Here is a 22,515-nt window from a genome sequence, read left to right as displayed (position 1 = left end):
CAGGGCCGGCCTTCCTGCAGCCTCTTCCGCTTGCCGGCAGCGGCGCCTGGGACGGTTGCGGTGGGACTGGGCGCTGGGAAGTCGTCCAAGATGATTAAAAAATTCGACAAGAAGGACGAAGAGTCTGGTACGCGCGGGGATTCTGACGCCCACCCCCAGCCGCGGGGGGCCCTTCCCTCGCTCGCCGCCACCTGCTTTCCGCGACGGCGGGCCGGGGGCGTGGGCGCCGCGGCGCGAGGGGCCGCCCGCCGCCGCCCGGCTCGCCTGTAGCCCCTCCCCCGGGCGCGGGGCCTCCCCGGCCGCGTGCTCCCGCCCGGCCCCCGCCCCGCCCCGCGCCGCCCCGCCCCGCGGACCCTCCGCGCGCCGCCCCCCAGGGCCCGGCGGGGCGACCCCGGTGCTCGGGCTGGGGTCCTCGGCGTGCGTGTCCGCACACCTGCTGGCCTCTGATGGCCCTTGACTGTCCAGTTCCCACGGGCCAAGTCTTTCATGGGAAGCGGCTCATTGAGTGCTCGGGCATCCTCAAGTGACCTGCGTGGTCGATGGCCAGCCAGTCTGTGGTCCAGGGCAGACGGGGAAGATGCCAAGCCACGACAAAACGGAAAAGGGGGGAAATGATCAGCGTTTGATAGCTGCGCTCACAAAGTGTAGTAGGAGGTTGGGGGAAGTTACCCTCCAAGGCCTCCTCTAGCTTGACGTTTATGTCTCTGCAAAACTCTTCATTTCTGCCTCTCAGTCAACGTTAGAAACACATAAAATAGAGCTTGCTTGTAGGCAGATCCCCAGTGCCCCACCATAGCCTCGGGTGTTGTGGAAATGACACCTTTATAACATTAATGGAATGAGGCAGAGAATGAATGAAGACACCCATTTGGGGCAGAGTCTCCGCAGAAGAGAAGTCCAAGCCCTTACAATATAAACTGACAGAACTGTCAGGAAATGGTTTCATTCGATTTATATGCATATTAATAATGCCTATCACTGTAGTATGCAAGTGATCACCTCACTTAGGTGAGATTTCCCAAGCATTCAGTACCCTTCTCTAGAAAATAAGTGTAGGACAGCTGCTGAAGACATTCTTTTGTTTTATGCTATAGGCAGTGGTTCCAACCCTTTCCAGCATCTGGAGAAGAGTGCTGTCTTACAAGAGGTATGGCTTGGAAGTATACTGGGCTGCTTCCTCTTCTCTTTAGAATGGTGGGTAGAAAGTCTCTGGGATACTACGTTCAGGACCTCCAAGTAAGAATTAAGGAATGTAACTGATTTCAAAGAAATAAACTGGAGAGAATGGGAAGAGGACTTGTCACAGGAGAATCTAGAGCTTAGAAGAAATGCAGAGACATGTAGGGTCAGCCATCCATTGGGAATTTGAAAATAAAACAGAAGAGTTGTTTAGTGGAAGATTATTGGAAGACGTTATGGATACTGAGCTCGTTTTGTTAGTATGATGTAGACTCTTATTTAGCTGATAAGGCCAAGCTGAGGTTGTCAACCCAAAGGGGTAAATTAGAAAATACAGATTGAAAAATCAAGGCCACATCTAATTTGTCATATGCCACAATAAACAGAAATGTAGACAACTAGCATTATTTGGATATTGGTTAAAATAGTCTATTTTATTAAAGTTGACTTGTTGTAATTTGTAATAGAAAAGGCAGAAAATACTATGTAACAGTGTTTTTTATGTCTCCATAGGCTCGTATATTCAATGAAACCCCTATCAATCCAAGAAGATGTTTGCATATTCTTACAAAGATTCTTTACTTACTGAACCAGGTAAATTATTTTTATTTTCTTCAGATTTGTATCCTAGCATAGAAATATATAACATGCAGGGAAGTACTTTCTGGAAAGTATAAATTTTTTTTAAAAAGTCATTTAATTTGCTGGGTGTGGTGGCTCACGCTTGTAATCCCTGGGCTTGGGAGGGGGAGACAGGAGGATCGCAGGTTCAAAGCCAGCCGCGCTGGCTTAAGAGACCCTGTTTCCAAATAAAAAAGTATAAAATAGGTTTAAGAGTGTAGCCCAGAGGTATAAGGGTTTCCAGGAACCCCAGTACCACCACCACACAAAAAAAGAAAGTCATTTAATTTTAAAATCCACAGTGTTTGATGAAGATAATAATATGTAAAACTTCTTCACCACAATGATATGTATTTCTTTTTATATTATGATGTATTTAAACCAACTAAGCACATAGTGTGTGTATGTGTGTATGTATACATACACTCACATACTTAACACATATATTGATTTGATTTAGCAAATGCTATATTGTTTACATGTGTTTAAATGTCTCTGTGTTCCTAAGGAAATATACTTAAAGTTCAGAACATTTTATATATTTTTGGTATAATAGTGATTTTTTTTTTTTGTGGGTCTGGAGATGGAACCCAGGGGCATTTGACCTCCGAACTACTGCCCTATATTTTATTCTTTATTTTGAAACTGGGTCTCACTGAGTTGCAGAGGGCCTCACTAAGTAGCTGAGGCTGTCCGCGAACCGCGATCCTCCTGTCTCAGCCTCCCGAATGCTGGGATTACAAGTGTGCGCCACCACGCCTGGCTAATAGTGATGTTTTAAAACTTTGATTTTAATATCCAGATTTTATATTTATTATCCCTATTCTGTTATTATTTTGGCAGTATGATTCTGCACAGTAATTTAACTATTATGTGCCTTCGTGTCCATTTCTGTAAAAGGGGGTTATATGATAACATTTGTTTTTTAAAAAAAATGTCATAATGATTAAATGAAAGAAAGTATAGAGAACAAACAGTCAGGAGTAGTTTTCATCCAGTCACTCAGAAGATATTTATTTCCTACTACTTTGCGGTATGCAGAGTTCTAGGCACTGGGGAGATAGATAAAAAATGCAGTCATAGAAAGTAGATTCTGCTTTCTATATGTGTTAATTTTATTTTTTTCAGTTGTTTGTCTCATCCTGTAAAAAAGAAACTCATGAAGAGTTTCATAGATCTTGTTTCATAGATCCTATATATGTATATAGGTATATGAGAACAGGTACAGGTATAAATACAGACACATGTGTGTTTATACCACACTTCTCAGGCAGTTTATATACAATGCTAAGAAGACTATGGTTTCCAGTTAAATTCTAAGAGAATATTTTATCTTTACTATTTTTTGACTGAAGGCCTCATTTTTTTTTTTTTGCTTTTGCAAATGGAAACTGAGCAATAAGCATATACTTTTATTTTATTTTTTTTATAAACATATAGTTTTTTCTTTTCTTTTTTTGCGGTACTAGAGATTGAACCCAGGGGCCTTCTGTTACACCCCAGCCCTATTTTTTATTCTTTATTTTGAAGCAGGGTCTCGCTAAGCTGTGGAGAGTCTAGGTAGCTGAGGCTGGACACAAATCTGCAATCCTCCTATCTTGGCCTCCCAAATACTGGTATTACAAATGTGTGCCACCATGCCCATCCAAGCATATAGTTTTAAATAAATAAAACTTATCTATTCACAAATTGTATAATCACTCTGTGGCAGCATGTTAGAAACACTTAAGCCAGGCAGTTTGACTTTTTCATAGCATGTTTTGTGTCCAAATTGGCTAAGTCCATTATATAAGCAGAGTTTTGAGTAGGCAGAGTTAATTCAAAGTAGCACATGCTTTTATAATGTTCAGTACTTCTTGATGGGACATTTTATGTTGAAACACTTGATTATCTTGATAAGGAAATTATCAAACATGAACACAGTTAACTACATAATCTGATTTAGGAAAATTCATTTTATCTCTTTCTTTGTAGAGCTTTATGGAAAATGCTTTTCAGTTTCTACTAGAATTGACGGAGCCTTATGTTCTTTGCATTTCAAGTAAAAATTTAGAGATGTAAGATTTTCTAATATGACTGAAAAGCACAGGGGCTTCTAGGTTTTCAGTTAATACTATCACAGAAAGAAGATAATCTCTCGCTGGTGAACAAGTTAGGCACTCGTAGTTATAAACCTTTATTATACTTTTATCTTTCATCCTAAACTTTAAACATGTTTATCAGAATTTACTCATACTCATGGCAAGATTGAAGATTATGTTTTATGTAAAATATGGAGCCCTTAAAACAGAATGAGCCTAAGATAGAGAATTGCTTTAAATGAAAAAAAAAAAAGAAATATTGAAATGGTAATATTTCAAGTTAGTCTATGATCCGAAATATTTTGAATATTACTGACATAGGTTAGATAACACCCTACTACTCAAAAAATGTAGTTTCCAGATTAGCAGTATTTGCATCACTGGGAACTTGTTGCAAATACAAAAATCTTGGGCTTTACCATAAGATAATACTGGATTGGAATCTGCATTTTTGAAAGGATCCCCAAATAATTGTTATTTACACTAAAGTTTGTGAAGTTCTGATCCAGATCATATTTTTAAGGGTTTGGGCTAGTGGAATCACTAGCAGCCTCTTAAGCCTTATTAAGATGACAAATCTGGATCCTTCCCTTTTGGCTGGATCCCATTTCTCCATGTTTTCTGGCATTTCACATAGATCTTTACAGTTTCATATTTATTATGCTTCTATAAAATGCCAGGCATTATGGTCAGCATTAGATCATAGAAATGTCTAACATATGAGCTCTGCTCTAAAGGCAGTATAATAGGCCGGGCGTGGTGGTGGACGCTTGGGAGGCTGACACAGGAGGATTGCGCAGGCTCGAAGCCAGCCTCAGCTACTTAGTGAGGCTCTCAGCAAGTTAGTGAGACCCTGTTTCCAAATAAAATATAAAATAGGTCTGGGAGTATAGCCCGGAGGTAGAAGGCCTCTGACTTCCATCCTCAGCACTGCCAAAAAAAAAAAAAAAAAAAAAAGGAAGCATGATAGTAACATCCTATCGTGAGTAGAAACTCCTTGCCATCATATGCTTCTTATTTGTAAACCCTTCTTCAGGAAAATAAAACGTTTCTGCTGATACCTTAGAGACCACTATTCCAGGACTTTCAAGTGTGGTGTGTGATACTGAATTATTTTAAAAAAGGAGTGAATAAATAGCCATGTGGGTTTATAAATTGAAAGCCAGAAAAATTGGCAAGAAGCAGCATGCTTACAGAGAGACATTTTCTTGTATTCTAAGGGATTTTTGCAGAAATAGAGAGAAAATCTTTAACAGCTACATTTTTAAGTTTAAACAATTTTTTTTTAAAAATTTTACATAGGGTGAACACTTTGGAACTTTGGAAGCTACAGAAGCCTTCTTTGCAATGACTCGATTGTTTCAGTCTAATGACGTAAGTCTTTTTTTAAAAGTTCTTTTAGGATGAAAAAAAACTCCATTTATTTGTTTTCCCCAGGGAACTTAGAGTGTTCTAAATTAGGGAGAGTTGTTTGAAATGTTTAAAATTACTTAAAAACTGTTTATCTTTATAAAACTAATAAATGCTCATTAAGGGGCACGTGAAAATTAAAGAATTAAAGTATATAGTACACAGCTGTTCACAGATCTATCCTGTAGTCATAAAACCAGTTAATACCAAGCATCTGGCACAACAGTGCCAAGGTGGACTGGTAAAGAAGTCAGTGTGCCCAGCTAATACACCTGTCAGTTCCTAGTCAAGGTTCTGGTGGGCCTGGGTGGTGGTTGGTCAGCAGGATGGCAGCTGAGACCAGCTGGATATGGAGAGGGGGAGGGGTGCTGGATCAGGGAAGAGTGAGGGCAAACCAAAACCGCACCTCTGTACCGGTGTCTCATTATCATAGAGCACCCTAACTTTTCTAAGGTTTTTCTTCTTTCTTACTGTAATGCGGAAATATACAGAGAAGAAAATTCTGGAAGATGTAGTTCCCAGATTTCTGCTAGCATAAATTGGCTAAATCTTGCTGTTCTTTTCATTCATATTTTATATTAGCATAGGTTACATTTTGTGTCCTGTCGCCAGGACTTTCTGGAATTTGAGTCTGGTTGTCTGACTACATAATGAGAAGTTTTTCTTTTCTTTTCTTTTTTTTTTTTTTTTTTTTGGTGGTATTAGGGGTGGAACCCAGAGGCTTTCTACCTCCGGGGCCTATTTTATATTTTATTTGGAAACCGGGTCTCACTAAGTCGCTGAGAGCCTCACTAAGTAGTTGAGGCTGGCTTTGAACCTGTGCGATCCTCCTGTCTCAGCCTCCCAAGTGCGGGGATTACAAGCGTGCGCCACCACGCCCGGCTCATACTGAGAGGTTTTAGGAGTAGGTCTTTAGGCAGATCTGTAGTCCTCTATGAGGCAGCTGTGTTAGGGGAGGCCTGTATATACTCTTTAGATAAAGAGAGACTAATTATATACTCTTTAGACAAAGAGACTAATTACTTCAAATGCAGGATGAAGGGGTGCTTCTACTGGCAAAGGGTACTTTGCAGAATTTAGGTGTTCTAGGTACTTGGCTTCATCAGATCTGTTTGCATGTCCCCATCTCAAGTTCCAGGGCCTTCTTCCTGGCCAATCAAGCCTCAGTTTAACATAAGATCCCCTGCAGGGTGTCTTTCCTGCTTGGCGGACACTTGATAGTAAAGAAGTACCCAGACCTTGAGCTATGCACTTAAAGCTCTGAGCTCATCATTTTCTTTTCCCAAGAAAATAACTTTCCACTGAACTTAGAAGCAACTAGTTAACCCGTTACTTTACTAAGCAACCTATTTTGAATAGCAACTTAAATTTTTTTTTTTTTTAAATGTGCTGGGGATTGGGCTGAAAGCCTGCCTCATGCTGGGCAAGCACTCCACCACTGAGCTGCATCCTCAGCCCACCAGCTTAAATTTTAACAACTTATGTTTACTAAAATGTTCTCTGATAGCAACTACTTACCCAAAGCTTTGTCTTCTGTACGTCAGTGTTTGTAGATAATAATTTTAATATTTTTCATGCTTTGAGCTACTTGTGTCCCCTTTACCACTGGAAACAGGATCATTAATGTCTAATCAAATAAGAGAAACAGTTTTAGGTTCATAGGATTCAGGTTCTGTTTCCTTTATTTTTATTTATTTGTTTATTTATTTATTTATTTTTTGCGGCACTGGGGATGGAACCCAGGGGCATTCTACCTCTGAGCTACACCCCAGCCCTGTTTTTCATTCTTTATTTTGAAACAGGGTCTCAGTGAATTGCAAAGGGCCTCACTGAGTAGCTGAGGCTGCCGGTGAACCCAGATCCTCCTGTCTCAGCCTCCCAAATGCTGGGTTTACAAGCATGTGCCACCATGCCCAGAAGGTTCTGTTTCCTTTTTACCTCTTTATATATCATAAATTTAGAGTTCAATCAGGGAAGCAGAATTAGGTATTTATTAGAGGAGTTAGACTAGAAAACTAGCCATTTTAAGCGGCTGGAGTGGCGCTCAGAAGGTGCTATTCTAAGAGTCAGGGGAGGTTGTTGCTTTTGTGTAGCTGATTTTGCAGCCAGGTTTCTGGTGGTGGGCCTGATTGGGTCAGCGGAAGTTAATAGGATCAATGAACTGTAGGTTGTGATAGAATGAAAAGAATTTTTGGAATCAGGAATCATGGTTGGAGAGAGAGAGATGCCTGGAAATAAAATGGGAAGGTATATTGTTACTCGTATAGATAGTGCTAATGGAAATGTGTGATCATTATGGGTGAGAGCAGGATCATTGGAGAAGAGGTCAAGAAATGGAGAGGTCAGAGCTTTAGAGATGGTATGATTAGTAGGTCTATATGGTTAGTAAGATTACCAGTATTTATTACTGAGGTAATATTGGAGAAAGTTTCAGTGAAAAATGAATAAGGATATATATATATATATATATATATATCTTTATATATCTATATAAGCATATATAGATATATAATTTATTATTACTATTTTTTAAATAGGGAAAGTAACCGGGGTCTATATGTGCTACCAGGAATGGTGGCAGGTAACATAATCCAAGGGTATAAGCTTTAAATGTAGGGTTTTTAGGGAAGGAGATGAGTGAGAGAAAGTGCCAGTCATTTAGGAGAGACGCCAGTGTGCCCCGGGCTGAGGATGTGCATCTGCACGTTTCTCCATATATTTTTGTTTGTTTGTTTGTTTTGTTTTGTTTTGTTTTTGGTGGTACTGGGGTTCCTGGAAACCCTTCTACCTCCCGACTACACTCCCAGATCCATTTTTATATTTTTATTTGGAAACAGGGTCTCTTAAGCCAGTGTGGCTGGCTTCGAACCTGTCTCTACCTCCCAAGCGCGGGGAATACACGTGTGCGCCACCACGCCCGGCCATTCTTTAAGATTTTTAAAATACACTTTCTAGGACAAACTTTAACACTGGAAAAAAACATGTCTTTGGATTAGAACTATCAGAGTGTAAATTTGGGTCTCTCTGAAGAAAGTTCTATGTAATTAATTGAATTTTGTGTGTGTGTGTGTGTGTGTGTGTGTGTGTGTGTGTATGTGTGTGTTACTAGGGATGGAATCCAGGAACTTTCTACCTTTGGGCTATACTCCAAGACCTATTTTATATTTTATTTGGAAATAGGGTCTCACTAAGTTGCTGAGAGCCTCACTAAGTAGCTAAGGATGGCTTCAAACCTGTGTGATCTTCCTATCTCAGCCTCCCAAGTGCTGGAATTACAAGCTGCGCCACCATGCCTGGCTGAATTTTAAAACTTAGATGTTTTCCAGGGTGCCAAGGCATCTATTTATGTTTTAAAAATACTAAAATTTAGAATATTTTCCTACCCAGATAGTTTTATTTTTTATTTTTGTACTGGGATTGAACCAAGGGGTATTCTATCTCTGAGTTACACCCTAGTCCTTTTTATTTTTAATTATAAAACAGGGTCTTGCTAAGTTGCTGAGGCTGTCCTTGAACCTATAATCCTGTCTCAGCCTCACAAGTGCTTGGATTGCAGGGGTGCACTACCACTTGCAGCTCAGATATTTTTTTGGAAGAAAAAACTATTTTTAAGAGTATCTTTGTAAATATATGTATTTGGGGTTTTCATGTCAAGTAGTTAAAGAACTCATTTCCTTCTGAATAACCTGTTAATTTTTGTAAATGTGTTTTCAGCAAACATTGAGGAGAATGTGCTACCTTACCATCAAAGAAATGGCTACCATCTCTGAGGATGTGATAATTGTCACAAGCAGGTATGTGAATAGTTAGAATCTTGGATGAGATATATGTATACTTATGGAATATTTGCTGTCTCTTTCTATTGACTTTATGTCTTTGATTGTAAGAAAGCCAATGATAATTTAAAAGAATATTGTATCTTTTTTTTTTTTGTGGGCCTGGGGATGGAATCCAGAGGCATTCGACCTCCGAGCTACACCCTCTGCCCTATTTTTTATTCTTTATTCTTGAAACAGGGTCTCACTAAGTTGCGGAGGGCCTCACTAAGTAGCGGAGGATGTCCACGAACCGCGATCCTCAGGTCTCAGCTTCCTGAATACTGGGATTACAAGCGTGCGCCACCACACCCAGCAGAATATTGTATCTTAAAGCATTCTTTTCTAAAATACGGTTGTCATTATGAGAACTACCTCCAATCTGATAAAGAAAGAAGCCACAAAATGTAATCCAAATAGATTTGAATACTTTTTTTTTTTTTTTTTTGTGGTACTGGGGTTCTTGGAAGCTCTTCTACCTCTGGGCTACACTACCAGACACACACACACACACACACACACACACACACACACACATATTTTTTTTTTTACATTTTTATTTGGAAACAGGGTCTCCTAAGCCAGCACACGGGCTGGCTTCGAACCTGTGCAATCCTCCTGTCTCTGCCTCCCAAGCGTGGGGATTACAAGCGTGCATCACCACGCCCGGCTAGATTTGAATACTTTTAAAGAATTAATAAAATACATAAATACTGAGAAGCAATTGAAACACTGAAATAAAAAGATTACAATAAATAGAATTAAAAGGCTAGCATCTATAACATATAAAAAAAACTCTTACAGTTAAAGCAAAACCACTCAACGTGGTGGTGCATATCTGTGATCCCAGAGACTCAGAAGACTAAAGCAGAGGGATTGCATGTTTAAGCCTTGTTGACTTAGCAAGACTCTGTCTCAAAATAAAACATAAAAAGGAAAGAGGATGTCTCAGTAATAGAGCATTCCTAAATCCAATCCACAGTATTGTAAAACAAAACAACCAAGTGATAATTCAAATTCACTTAAAAATTTCTAAAGGATGCATGTATCTTTAGATAGCCTCACTAGTGACCAAAAATGTAAATTTAAAATTTAAAACTGAGTTACAGTATTTTTACTTATCAAATTGGCAAAAAGAAAAAAGGCAGCATTCAGTACTTGTAAGGTAGCCTAATGTTCTTGTACAAAGAAAATAGAGCAGTAAATTGACTCAGTTTTTCTAGAAAGCAGTTCAGTGGCACTTATTGAATGACTTGAAAAGAAAAGGTTTATCCAGCTGGGCATAGTGGTGCACACTTGTAATCCCAGCATTCGGGAGGCTGAGAGCAGAGGATTGTGGTTCGTGGACAGCCTCAGCTACTTAGCAAGGCCCTTCGCAACTCAGTGAGCCCCTGTTTCAAAATTAAAAAAGGACTGAAAAATAGGGCTGGGATATAGTTCCGAGGTACAGTCACCCTAGTTCCATCCCCAGTACCACAATAAAAAAAGAAAAGATTTATCCTTTTTGGCTTAAGTAATACCACATCTACACATCTATCTTCAGAAAATAACCAGACATAGCAAGATTCATATACAGTAATGTTTGTTGCAACACTGTTTACAGTAGCAAAAAGGGCAACCTATGTGTCTGTCACTTTAAATTTATTTAACCATATTATAATCATATTATGAGATATTTTAAGTTTTTGATTTTTTGTGTGTATGGTACTGGGGATGGAACCTAGGGGCATTCTATCTCCAAGCTACACCCCCAGCCCTATTTTTTATTCTTTATTTTGAAACAGGGTCTCACTGAGTTGCAAAGGGCCTCATTAAGTAGCTGAAGCTAACTGCAAACCATGATCCTTCTGTCTCAGCCTCCCAAATGCTGGGATTACAAGTGTGTGCCACCATGCCCTGCTTGAAAATATTTTTGAAATATCAATGATATGGAAAAGTCCCCACTAAAATATTTTAATGATAATGGAAAAGTCCTTGCTAAATTTGGTGGAGTTGAATTCCATATAGTCCCACTTTCAAAAATATTTTATGTGTATATACAAAATACATTGATGGAAGGACACTGATCTATTACTAGTAAGTTAGCTCTGGTTGTTTAGGATTGGGCTAATATTTGTTTTTTAACTTTTGATAATTTGGAAATGTCTTAGAATGCACATGTATAACTTATAGTCCTAAAATATATAATAAGCTGGGCATGGTGGCACATGCCTCTGATCCCAGTACTTGGGAGGCTGAGATAGGAAGATTGCAAGTTTAAAGCTAGCCTCAGCAACTTAGTGAGACCCTGTGTCCAAATAAAAAATAAAATTGGGCTGTGGTATAGCTTGGAAGTAGAATGCCTCTGGGTTCAATCCCCAGGAACACACACGTACTATTATAAAACATAGATAAAATGTGCTAAACTAGTTGTTTTTAAAAATATTAATTGCGAGTCGGGCATGGTGGCGCTCGCTTGTAATCCCAGCATTTGGGAGGCTGATACCTGAGGATCGCGGTTCGCGGTCAGCCTCAGCTACTTAGTGAGGCCCTCTGCAACTCAGTGAGATCCAGTTTCAAAATTAAGAATTAAAAAAAATAGGGCAGGGGCTGTAGCTCGGAGGTAAAATGCCCCTGGGTTCCATCCCCAGACTGCAAAAAAAAAAAAAAAAAAAAAAAAAAAAATTAATTGCGGGCCGGGTGTGGTGGCACAAGCTTGTAATCCCAGCGCTCGGGAGGCAGAGACCGGAGGATCACACAGGTTCAAAGCCACCCTCAGCTACTTAGTGAGGCTCTCAGCAACTTAGTGAGACCCTGTTTCCAAATAAAATATAAAATAGGTCTGGTAGTATATCCTGGAGGTAGAAAAGCCTCTGGGTTCCACCCTCAGTAACACACACACACACACACACACACACACACACACACACACACCATATATATGAATTGTAATCTATTTAGAATATTTTTTCCAACAAAATATATTTTTGGAGAAGGCTGCTGGTGTTTAACCAGCACTCCCATTGAATAGAGTTTCAGTCAGGAAAAATTTCAGCTGAAAATAATGGAAAAGCAGATGTAAACATTGACTTAAACGAGACAGAAGTTTATCTTTCCTCATATAACCATAAGTCTAGAGGCATAGACTAGCCGGTGTTGGTTCAATCATTCAGCAGTGGCAGGGCTAGTGTCTCTTGAATATTTTTGGACATGCTCCATTATTGCAAAATAGATGCCTGAATTACTGGCAGTGCACCACCGTGAAGGCAGGGGGGCTACTGGGAAGGGGGCCAGGGAGTGCCAACACCATCTGCCTCTTTTATCAGGAATGCAATAGCTTTTCCCAAGGCAATTTTTAGATTTCATTTGGCACAACTGTGTTATGTGACTGTCCTTAGGAGGCCAGGAAAGTGAGTATTTAGCTTTTATAGCCCAAGTATTAGGGGCAGGCAAGGGAGAAAGATTGCAAATGGGTGTTGGATTAGTCAGTTAACAGTGTCTGTCTCAAGTAAGAACAAAACCTTTAGCTAGATTCATAGATTCACTGAATATTTAAAAAATTAAAAATAGTCAGCTGTGTTTTTGTTTGTTTCTTTTAGCTGTTTTCTAACAGCAGTATTTCTCTCTGTATCTTAGGCTTATTTCCGGTTCATTTTAAGTGATTAGTAAATATGGGAGGCAGAATAATGCCCCAAAAGATGTCTAGGTCCCAATTCCCAGGATCCATGAATATGTTATGTTAATAGGGCACAAAGAAATTAAAGTTGTTGAACAGCAGATAGGGAGATTATCCTGAAATAATGTATGGCCTGTGTAAGGACAAGGATCTTTAAAAATGGGAGGATGAAGCAGAAGAATTGGGTGAATAAAGAGGATGATGATAGGCAGGGTCAAAGAGATGCAGTGTGCTGGATTTGAAGATAGAGAAACGGGGGCCATAACCAAGGAACATGGGTGAGCTCTAGAAGCTAGAATGAGCAAGACAGTGGATTCACCTTAGTCCATTTTCTGTTAGAGAAAAATGCCTGAAGCTGGGCACTATAAAGAGAAGAGATGTTTATTTAGCACACAGCTTTGGAGGCTGAATGTTCAAGATTTGTTTGGCCTTTGGAAAGTGCCACATGGCTAATCACATCACAAGTGGTAGGAATATGTACGAAAGAAATGTGGCGAGATAGGAAGCCAGAGGGATTCAAGGGCCAGGCTTCCTCTGTCTAATGACAACGCCTGCAGGAGCTCATACGTTTCTGAAAGAACTCTTAGTTCCTTCTGAGGGCAGTACCCTAGTGGCCTAGCCACCTTCCCATTGGTTCCAACACCTCAGCATTACTACGCTGGGCACGAGCTGTCAGCACACGAACCTTTGGGGAACATATTCAAACATAGCAACCTTATAACCTCCAGGAAGGAGTGCAGCTCTGATCTTTTGATTTTAGCCCAGCAAGACCTCCATTTTCAAATCCTAACTCAGAACTCTTAAGATAAAGAAGTGAATGCTGCCTTAAGCTTCTCAATTTGTAGTATTTTGTTGTAGCAGCAATGGAAAACTAATACAGATTTTGATACCTGAAAGTGTAGTGTTGCTGTAACAAATGCCTAAAAATAGCTGTGGAATTTGACAATGAGAACATGCTGAAAGGATTTTGAGAAGCATAGTCAAATAATCCTAAACTGTTAATAGAAATATGAAAGTTAAAGTTAATGCTAGACTCAGAAAGAAGGAACAAGAGGGAAAATTTTTATCACCTTAGAGAATACCTAAATCATTGTGAATAGATTATTGGTAGAAATATGGCACTAAAGACGCTGCTGGTGGGGGCTCAGGAAAACGAGGAAGGTGTTGGAAACGGAAGAAAAGGAGATTCTTGTTATAGGTACAGAAAACTTAGCAGAATTATGTCCTTTGCTTTTGTGGGAAGCAGATCTTAGAAACAGTGAACTTGGCTACTTAATAGATTTTTTTTTTTTTTGTGGTACTGGGGTTCCTGGAAACCCTTCTACCTGCAGGCTACACTCCCAGACCTATTTCTTTTTTTATACATGTTTTTATTTGGAAACAGGGTCTCTTATGCCAGAGAGGCTGGCTTCAAACCTGCGTGATCCTCCTGTCTCCGCCTCACAAGTGCGAGGATTACAATCGCGCGCCACCATCCCTGGCTACTTAATAGATTTTTAAACAAAATAGTGAAGACACATTCTGGTTTCTTCTTGCTATTTTTAGTAAAATTTTAAAGAGGAGAGAAAAATTGAGGGGACACCTATTAAAAAAAGAACTAGAGACTAGAAGAGTTTGGAAATTCTCAGATTTCCCAAATGGCAAAGGCTGTTAAATCAAGAGATTCACTGTCAGCAAAGTGCTCAAGAGAAAAAGCCAAAGGAGTCACTGCATAACCTTTTGCTGGGTCCTCAAATCAAAAGGCCAGCATATTCACTCACACTGAACACTCAGAAAGATCCAGGGTGAGACTCTTATGTGCCCTTAGGATCTAAGCAGAAGCCAAAAATAGAGATGGATTATCAAGGCCAGGTCTGGGGAGAAGCCTCTCATCTAGTGGAGTGCGTCTCTGTACTTTTATGGTAGACCTGCAAGGTTCTTGATCCTCTTAGGTCAGCAGAAATGCTTCCAGCTTGGAAGCTTGGACTCGAACAGTGGGGGCGGGGGGGATGAATGAGAATACGAATACGAAGTGAAAGAAGGCTGTCAGAGCCACAAATTCTACAGACAGGAAACAGGCTAGTAGAATTATGCTGGCTACCCTTTACAGAAGAGGAACGGTGACTGTAAGCACAGAAGTGCAGGCTGACAGGTGGTACTGAGAACCACAGAGTTCCACCCAGGCAGAAACCTGTTCCAAGGCCGGGCGTGGTGGCGCACGCTTGTAATCCCCGCACTTGGGAGGCAGAGACAGGAGGATCGCGCAGGTTCGAAGCCAGCCGCACGCACTGGCTTAGGAGACCCTGTTTCCAAATAAAAATGTAAAAATAGGTCTGGGAGTGTAGCCTGGAGGTAGAAGGGCTTCCAGGAACCCGAGTACCACCAAAAAAAAAAAAAAAAAAAAAAAAAGAAAAGAAAAAAGAAAAAAAGAAAAAAAAAGAAACTTGTTCCAGTTTGCCTGACTGGACTTTAAAATTGCTCAGTACTGGTGACTGCATCCCCACACAGTATTTGGGAGCAGGGAGTTTGTTTTCTTTTTCTTTTCTTTTTTTTTTTTTTTGTGGTACTGGGGTTGGAACCTAGGGGTGTCCTACCTCTGAGCTACACCTCTGGTCCTATTTTTTAGTCTTTATATTTTTTGAAACAGGGTGTCACTGAGTTGGGAGGAGCTTCACTAAGTAGCTGAGGCTGTCCGCAAACCACAATCCTCCCGTCTCAGCCTCCTGAATGCTGGGAGTACAAGTGTGCTCCACCACGCCCGGCTGTTTTCTAATTTCACAGTTCCAAAGATGTAAAGGAATATTGCCTATGGTGACTTATATCAAGAATCCTGCTGATGTAGTTTGGATATGAAGTGTCCCCCCAAATATCATGTGGGTGGAGGCTACATGGCTGTCACAATTGTCAAAACTCATGTAACTGAACACTTAGATTATCTGTTTTTATTGTATATCAATTATAACCTAGTTGAACACACACACACACACACACACACACACACACACACACACGCCTTGAAGAGATGAAGTTAGTACTTTAAGGATGGCCAAATATCTTAACACGTCTGGTGATACTATTCTACCCATCATTAGAGGGACCCGCCCACTGAAAGTCTACATCTAGAGAGGGCTCAGGATTCTAGAGTCTAGTTTTGAGGGATGATCCTTCATTCATTTAGGGAGTAGTTTGGGAGGGGTGGATACCAATCTGTGCTGTGTTACACCCCATATTTAAGTAAATTAAACGAGCAGCTCATAAACCATGAGTTGGGAAGAGATAAGTGGGTTGTAGAGACTGTTACCAGGTGGACAGTTCTGAAATCACTTGTAAAGATAACGTGTGGGTTTTGATATGGGGTGGGGATAGAGATCCCTTGAGATCCCTTACGGAGCTCAGGAGCTCAGTCTTCCCATTTGGCAATAAACATACGGAACACTTGTATATGAATGGTGCAGTTGGCCCTGAAGGCTTACTTCAGAAGAGTGCCTGAAGCCGGGCGTGGTGGCGCACGCTTGTCATCCCCGCGCTTGGGAGGCAGAGACAGGAGGATCGCGCAGGTTCGTAGCCAGCCACACTGGCTTAAGAGACCCTGTTTCCATAAATAAATAAATGAATGAATAAATAAATAAATGAATAAATAAATAAATAGGTCTGGGAATGTAGCCCGGAGGTAGAAGGGCTTCCAGGAACCCCGGTACCACCAAAAAAAAAAAAAAAAAAAAGACGAAGACGAAGAGTGCCTGCCTGCCAGAATGTGGTTTAGAACAGGAAAGGAAAGGGGATACTATTGTAATCTATCTCCAATAACTGTTTAACTACAAAATTCAAAAGCAAAATTGTAGGCCACATTTATCCTCACCTCTATCCCGTTTTAACATGGTTAAAATTTCCCAAAGTCCTGCCAGGCGTGGTGGTGCATGCTTGTAATCCCAGCATTCGGGAGGCTGAGATGGGAGGATTGCGGTTCGCGGACAGCCTCAGCTACTTAGTGAGCTTCTTTGCAACTCAGTGAGACTCTGTTTCAAAATAAAGAATAAAAAATAGGAGTTCTATCATCTTTGACTTTCAGAAACTGTTGTCCTGATTTTTCTCCCATCTCCAATGACTCCATTTTCTTCTTCTTCAAAAGTGGTTGTTCCTAAGCTGGGTGTGGTGGCGCATGCTTGTAATCCCAGCATTTGGGAGCCTGAGCCAGGAGGATCACAGTTTGCAGCCAGCCTCAGCTACTTAGTGAGGCCCTTTGCAACTCAGTGAGACCTCGTTTCCAAATAAAGAATTAAAAATAGGGCTACGGGTGTAACGTGGAGGTAGACCGCCCCTGGGTTTCATCCCCAGTACCTCAAAAAAAAAAAAATGTTGTTCTTAGCTGGGCATGGTGGGGCACACTTGTAATCTCAGTACTTGGGAGATTGAGATAGGTTCATGGACAGGAGGATCATGGCTCACAGACAGCCTCAGCTACTTAGTGAGGCCCTCTGCAACTCAGTGAGACGCTGTTTCAAAATAAAAGAATAAGCCAGGTGTGGTGGCGTATACTTGTAATCCTAGTATTCGGGAGGCTGAGACAGGATTGCGGTTTACGGACAGCCTCAGCTACTTAGGCCCTTTGCAACTCAGTGAGACCCTGTTTCCAAAAATAAAAGAATAAAAAAAAAATAGGGCTGGGGGTATAGCTCGGAGGTAGAATGCCCCTGAGTACTGCCAAAAATAAACAATTAAATAGTGCTGGCTTTAAAATAAAAGAATAAAAAAATAGTGCTGGGGTTGTAGATTGGAGGTAGAAAGCCTTGGGTTCCATCCCTAGTACCACCATAAATAAAGAAAGAAAGGGAAAAAGAAAGGAGGGAGGGAGGGAGGGAGGGAAGGAAGGAAATGAGTGAATGAAGAATAGGGCTGAGTGTGGCTCAGAGGTAGAATACCCTTGTGTCCAACCCCAGTTCCATTAATAAAAAAGAAGCGTCCTTCTGCCTGTCATCTAAGTATTGGCATTCCCGGGAAATCCTGTCAATGCTGTTGCTGTCCCGGTCTCATCATGCCATTTCATACCTGTATCTCTACATTTCTCTTTCTGCGTGGAATTTTCTTTTCTATATAGCTCAAATACGTATCATTCTATGTATGAACTTCCCTGATCATCTTGTCAGAAATACATAATTGCATTGACTTCCCTGTTCTTGACATGTTAAGTCATTAGCTTCTCTGCTGTTCTTTAACACTTTGTTTTTAACCTCTATTCTACTATTTAATACATTGTACCGTAATTATTGTGTTCATTTTTTTTCTGCCTTCTGCGCTGTTTCTTGAGAACAAGAGCCATGTCTTGTATAACTTTATATCATTAATATCTGGCCTTTTGTGGATTAGACATGCAGTGAAAACTTATTGCATGGGCTGAGAATGGTGGTGCACACTTGTAATCCCAGTACTTGGGAGGCTGAGATGGGAGGATTTCAGGTTTGAGGCCAGCCTCAGCAACTTTGTGAGGCCCTTTGCAAGTTTGTCATTTAAGCAAAGGGATTGGAATCATGAGGGTTATTTATCTTCCTCTCTTATCTCAGGAAAGCACACACACACAGGCAGAAGTGGAAAGAGGTGAATTTAGTGGGTATTGAGAACGGGTCTCTGTGGTCAGTTATACAGAAAAACAGCCAATTGAAAATTTCAGAAGTGACAGACTAATGTATAATTATAGTATACCAACAAAAGTATAAAAAATCATAAATTGTACTAGTACTAGGTAAGGTTAAAACAAAATTATATGCTGGGCTCAATTAGCAGAATGGAGATGCCAGAGGAAGGAGTCCATGAACTTGAAGAAAAAACTGATTGAAATAATCCCAGCTGATAACAGAAAAAAAAAAAAAAAAACATGCCTTAGGCCACGGGGCCTAACATTGATGTCACTGAAATCCCCAAAGAAGAGGAAAAAGAGGGTGTTGTAGAACAAAATGTTTAAAGAAATAATAAGTGAAAACTTTCAAAATTGAGGAAATACATCAATTTAATGATGTAAGAAGCCCAGTGAAACATGCACAAGATAAAGGAATCCATACTCAGACACATAATGAAACTACTGAAAACCAATGAAAAAGAAAGTCCCGAAAGCAGCTAGAGAAAAATGACATGTTACATAGAGGAGAACTTCAAATAAATCATTATGGATTTCTCATCAGAAAACATGGAAGTCAACACAGTGTACATCATCAACTGCTCGAATACTAAATTCACTGAAAATAAATCTCAGCAGTGCAGGTGGAATGACTTCCTTAGATGAAACTAAAGGATTTATCATCATACCTACTATAAAGGTAAGATAAAATGCAGTTTTTCAGGCTGAAGGGAAATGATACTAGAATGATCCCTAGAGCAAACCCCAGAACAGTATTTGATAATAAAAGAAACCACCTAAAAACAGTAGTTGATTCAGAATTCTGTGCCCAGTGAAAAAGCTTTAAAAAATGAAGGTGACATAAAGACAGTTCCAGATATACAAAAACAGATTAACACACAAATATATAAGGAGTTTTTTAGTCAGAGCAAAAATGATGCTGAATAAAAGTAGGAATCAACACGGAGGAGTGAGGTAGTGAAGGATATTGAAAATGTTCACCTGAGTAAATAGAACTTTTTTTATTACTTAAATTTCTTTAAAAGCTAGTTGACTGCTTGAATATAGATAATAAATTTATGTGGGATTTTATAATTTACATAATGTAAAATGAATGTAATAATATCATAAAGCCAAGAGGAGAAATGGAATCTTATTGCTATAAAGTATTTATTTTGTATATAAAGTATATAATATCACTCAAAGATAGTCTGTGATAAGTTAAAGATGTACATTATAATCCCTGAAGCAACTACTAAAATAGCAATACAAAGTTACAGCTAATAAGCTAACAAAGGAGGTAACCAAATCATAAAAAATGCTTAGTCCGAAAGAAGTTTGGGGAAAAAGGAGAATGTAAAATGTAAAAAAAAAAAAAAAAAAGGCCGGGCGTGGTGGCGCACGCTTGTAATCCCCGCGCTTGGGAGGCAGAGACAGGAGGATCGCGCAGGTTCGAAGCCAGCCGCGTGCTGGCTTAAGAGACCCTGTTTCCAAATAAAAAAATGTAAAAATAGGTCTGGGAGTGTAGCCCGTAGGTAGAAGGGCTTCCAGGAACCCCAGTACCACCAAAAAAAAAAAAAAAAAAAAAAAAAATTGCATGGGAGTTAGACACAGGAGGATCTCAGGTTCTAGAACAGGCTCAGCAGTGTAGTGAGTCTGTCAACAGCCTAGTGAGACCCTGTTTCAAAACAAAAAAATAAAAGGGCTTGGGGTATAGCTCAGAGGTAGAATGCTCCCTGAGTTCAGTTCTCAGTACCGTGGAATGAAAACAAAAGCATAAACCCCACCATGAAATGTAAAACTAATGGGAGGGAGGAGTTGTTGTAGGCCTGAGTTGTGGTTCAAACAGCTTTTCTTGATTTACTCTCATGGCATACTGCATGAGACATCACCCATTTTATGGTAAAACAATGTAACAGTGAACCGCATGACTATGAGATCCAGTAGTTTTATCATATTGTGTTTCACTAGGAGGAGGCAGCGCCGTGGAGTGGCGGGTGGTGAAATGGTGAGTGAATGCTCACCCGAGGTGTTAGGTTGGACACCGGGGCCTGGGGGAGTTCCTTCAGGACGCAGCGTATGCATTGGATCTGGCAGGGGTCCAATAAATGACGGCACATACGTCTGGGAACCGAGAGGTGGAAGTAGGACTGGCCCCTCACCTCGTTCCCACTGACTCACTCAGAATGTATGCATCTGTTGTCATGTTGATGTCGCTACAAAATTCATGCTGAAAGTTAGTTTCCAGTGAGATAGTATTAAGAGGGCTTTAGGATGCGATTAGGCAGAGCCATCATGAATGGGATTTAGTGCTCTTATAAAAGAGGCTTCCGAGAGCTACCTGTACACCTAGATAGGTGTATACACTTAGGTAGTGCCATCTCTGAGGACTGAGCCTTTGCCAGACATTGAACCTGCTAGTGCCTTGATTTTTGACTTCTTAGCCTTCATCCCTGTGAGCAAATAAACTTCTGTTCTTTATAAATTAGCCAGTAGAGCAGCACTGATTAACTAAGGCAGTGTCCTGTTCCCAACCCAAATATAGATTAGAGGTCCTGGTTCTCAGCGGACAGTGTTTTTGAGGGATAAAAAGGAGAAGCATTTACCCCATGGGCTCCTAGTTCCTGCTGTTTGAGGTGGGCTTCAGCACACAGAAACACTTCATACTTGGGATTATGCATCTGAGTGACAAGTTGGCAACCACAGGCATCCCATACTCCTGCGTCCTCCTCGGAGAAGACCTGGGGCGGAGAGTGAACCATTTGCATATCTAAAGCGATGAGTATTGTCGGGCCATTTTGCATTCTTTTTTTTATGGTACTGGGGATGGAACCCTGGGGCTTGCTACCTCTGGTCTACACTCCCTGACCTATTTTATATATATTTTTTTAATTTGGAAACAGGGTCTTGCTAAGTTGCTGAGAGCTCACTAAGTAGCTGAGGCTCACTTCCAACCTGCATGATCCTCCTGTCTCAATCTCCCAAGTACTGGGATTACAAGGGTGTGCTACCACACCTGGCTTCCATTTTGCGTTCTTTATGTTAGTGAAGATTAAGAAAGGTGCTGCTATTCTCACAAGGTAATTAACTTTGATTCCTATCAGGAGCTAAGACTATTTCTACATGATGGTGGCAAAGAAGATTTTTTAAAGATTCGTGGTCGTATTCACTTGAGTATATTTTATTGCTTTTCATATCTGTAACAATGGTGAATAGGAAATAGGAAATAATCAATGTTCTAGCCAGGGTACATCCAACAAAGGGGGTTTGAGTCATCTACTGGATAAGTACCCAAGACTAGATGAAATACAGTCTAATGCTGAGGGAAAATAGGACAGGTAGTTATAGGAAGGAGATGATGTATATCAATGTGGAGCAAGGATTATATCATGTTCTACTCGCCTTCCTATATTTAGTTTTTGGTAGAAATAGTAGGTGATGGCCGGGCGTGGTGGTGCATGCTTGTAATCCCCGCGCTTGGGAGGTGGAGACAGGAGGATCGCGCAGGTTCGAAGCCAGCCGTGCTGGCTTAAGAGAGCCTGTTTCCAAATAAAAATATAAAATAGGTCTAGGAGTGTAGCCCAGAGGTAGAAGGGTTTCCAGGAACCCCAGTACCACAAAAAGAAGAAAAGAAAAAGAAATAGTTGGTGGTTAGCATTTTGAAGTTTCAGTAGTAGATTGCATTTAATGGAGGGCGTGCACAGATTTGAGGGGTGTGTAGGCTGGGCTGTTTAGATGTCTTTTCTAAGTAATGTCTCAAGGACTCAAGGTCCTGTCTTTGATTCCAGCTGTGATGTGGTGAGAAATACTTTGGAGGACATGCCCACTGCACTGGTAGTGCTTTATTTCAGCCTGTGCTGTGTGTTTCTTTCCTTTCCACTGGTGTTGGTACTCACTTGGAACTTGCATGCCTACTCCCCAGAGTAGGATGGGAAATTGACACTCTAAGGTTAATACTCAGCCAAGAGCCAAGAACTGGTAGTTTTGAGATGTATTTCTATTTCATGAGGTTTCTCAGATTGCTCATTAAATAACCATTTGCCAGCACCAGTGGCCCCCTCAAGAAAACTTCTTTATAGTGATTTTACCTACTTTCCAGTTCACTTCCCCATTCTTTTTTTTTTTTTTGGTGGTACTGGGGTTTCTGGAAACCCGTCTATGTCTGGG

At 40.6% G+C, this 22,515-nt stretch overlaps 1 protein-coding gene across 2 annotated transcripts in view; it reads left to right on the top strand.

Moving 5' to 3' along the window:
• Positions 1–90: 90 nt before the first annotated feature.
• The window catches only part of COPG2 (COPI coat complex subunit gamma 2), a gene marked incomplete at both ends in the record, with an annotated part of 147,538 nt that continues 125,113 nt past the window's right edge, over positions 91–22,515 (top strand). For both annotated transcript variants that reach the window (XM_080701734.1, XM_080701733.1), the window contains 5 exons: positions 91–127; positions 1,095–1,147; positions 1,693–1,773; positions 5,184–5,255; positions 9,006–9,085. In XM_080701734.1, coding sequence (XP_080557860.1) covers positions 91–127; positions 1,095–1,147; positions 1,693–1,773; positions 5,184–5,255; positions 9,006–9,085 — 323 coding nt within the window. The remainder of the gene's footprint in view (positions 128–1,094; positions 1,148–1,692; positions 1,774–5,183; positions 5,256–9,005; positions 9,086–22,515) is intronic.

This window comes from Muscardinus avellanarius, assembly GCF_963383645.1.
Source record: "Muscardinus avellanarius genome assembly, chromosome: 9".
In the NCBI taxonomy this organism is placed as follows: domain Eukaryota; kingdom Metazoa; phylum Chordata; class Mammalia; order Rodentia; family Gliridae; genus Muscardinus; species Muscardinus avellanarius.
The sequence above is the reverse complement of the archived record's forward strand: the minus strand, read 5'-3'. Positions and strand labels throughout refer to the sequence as shown.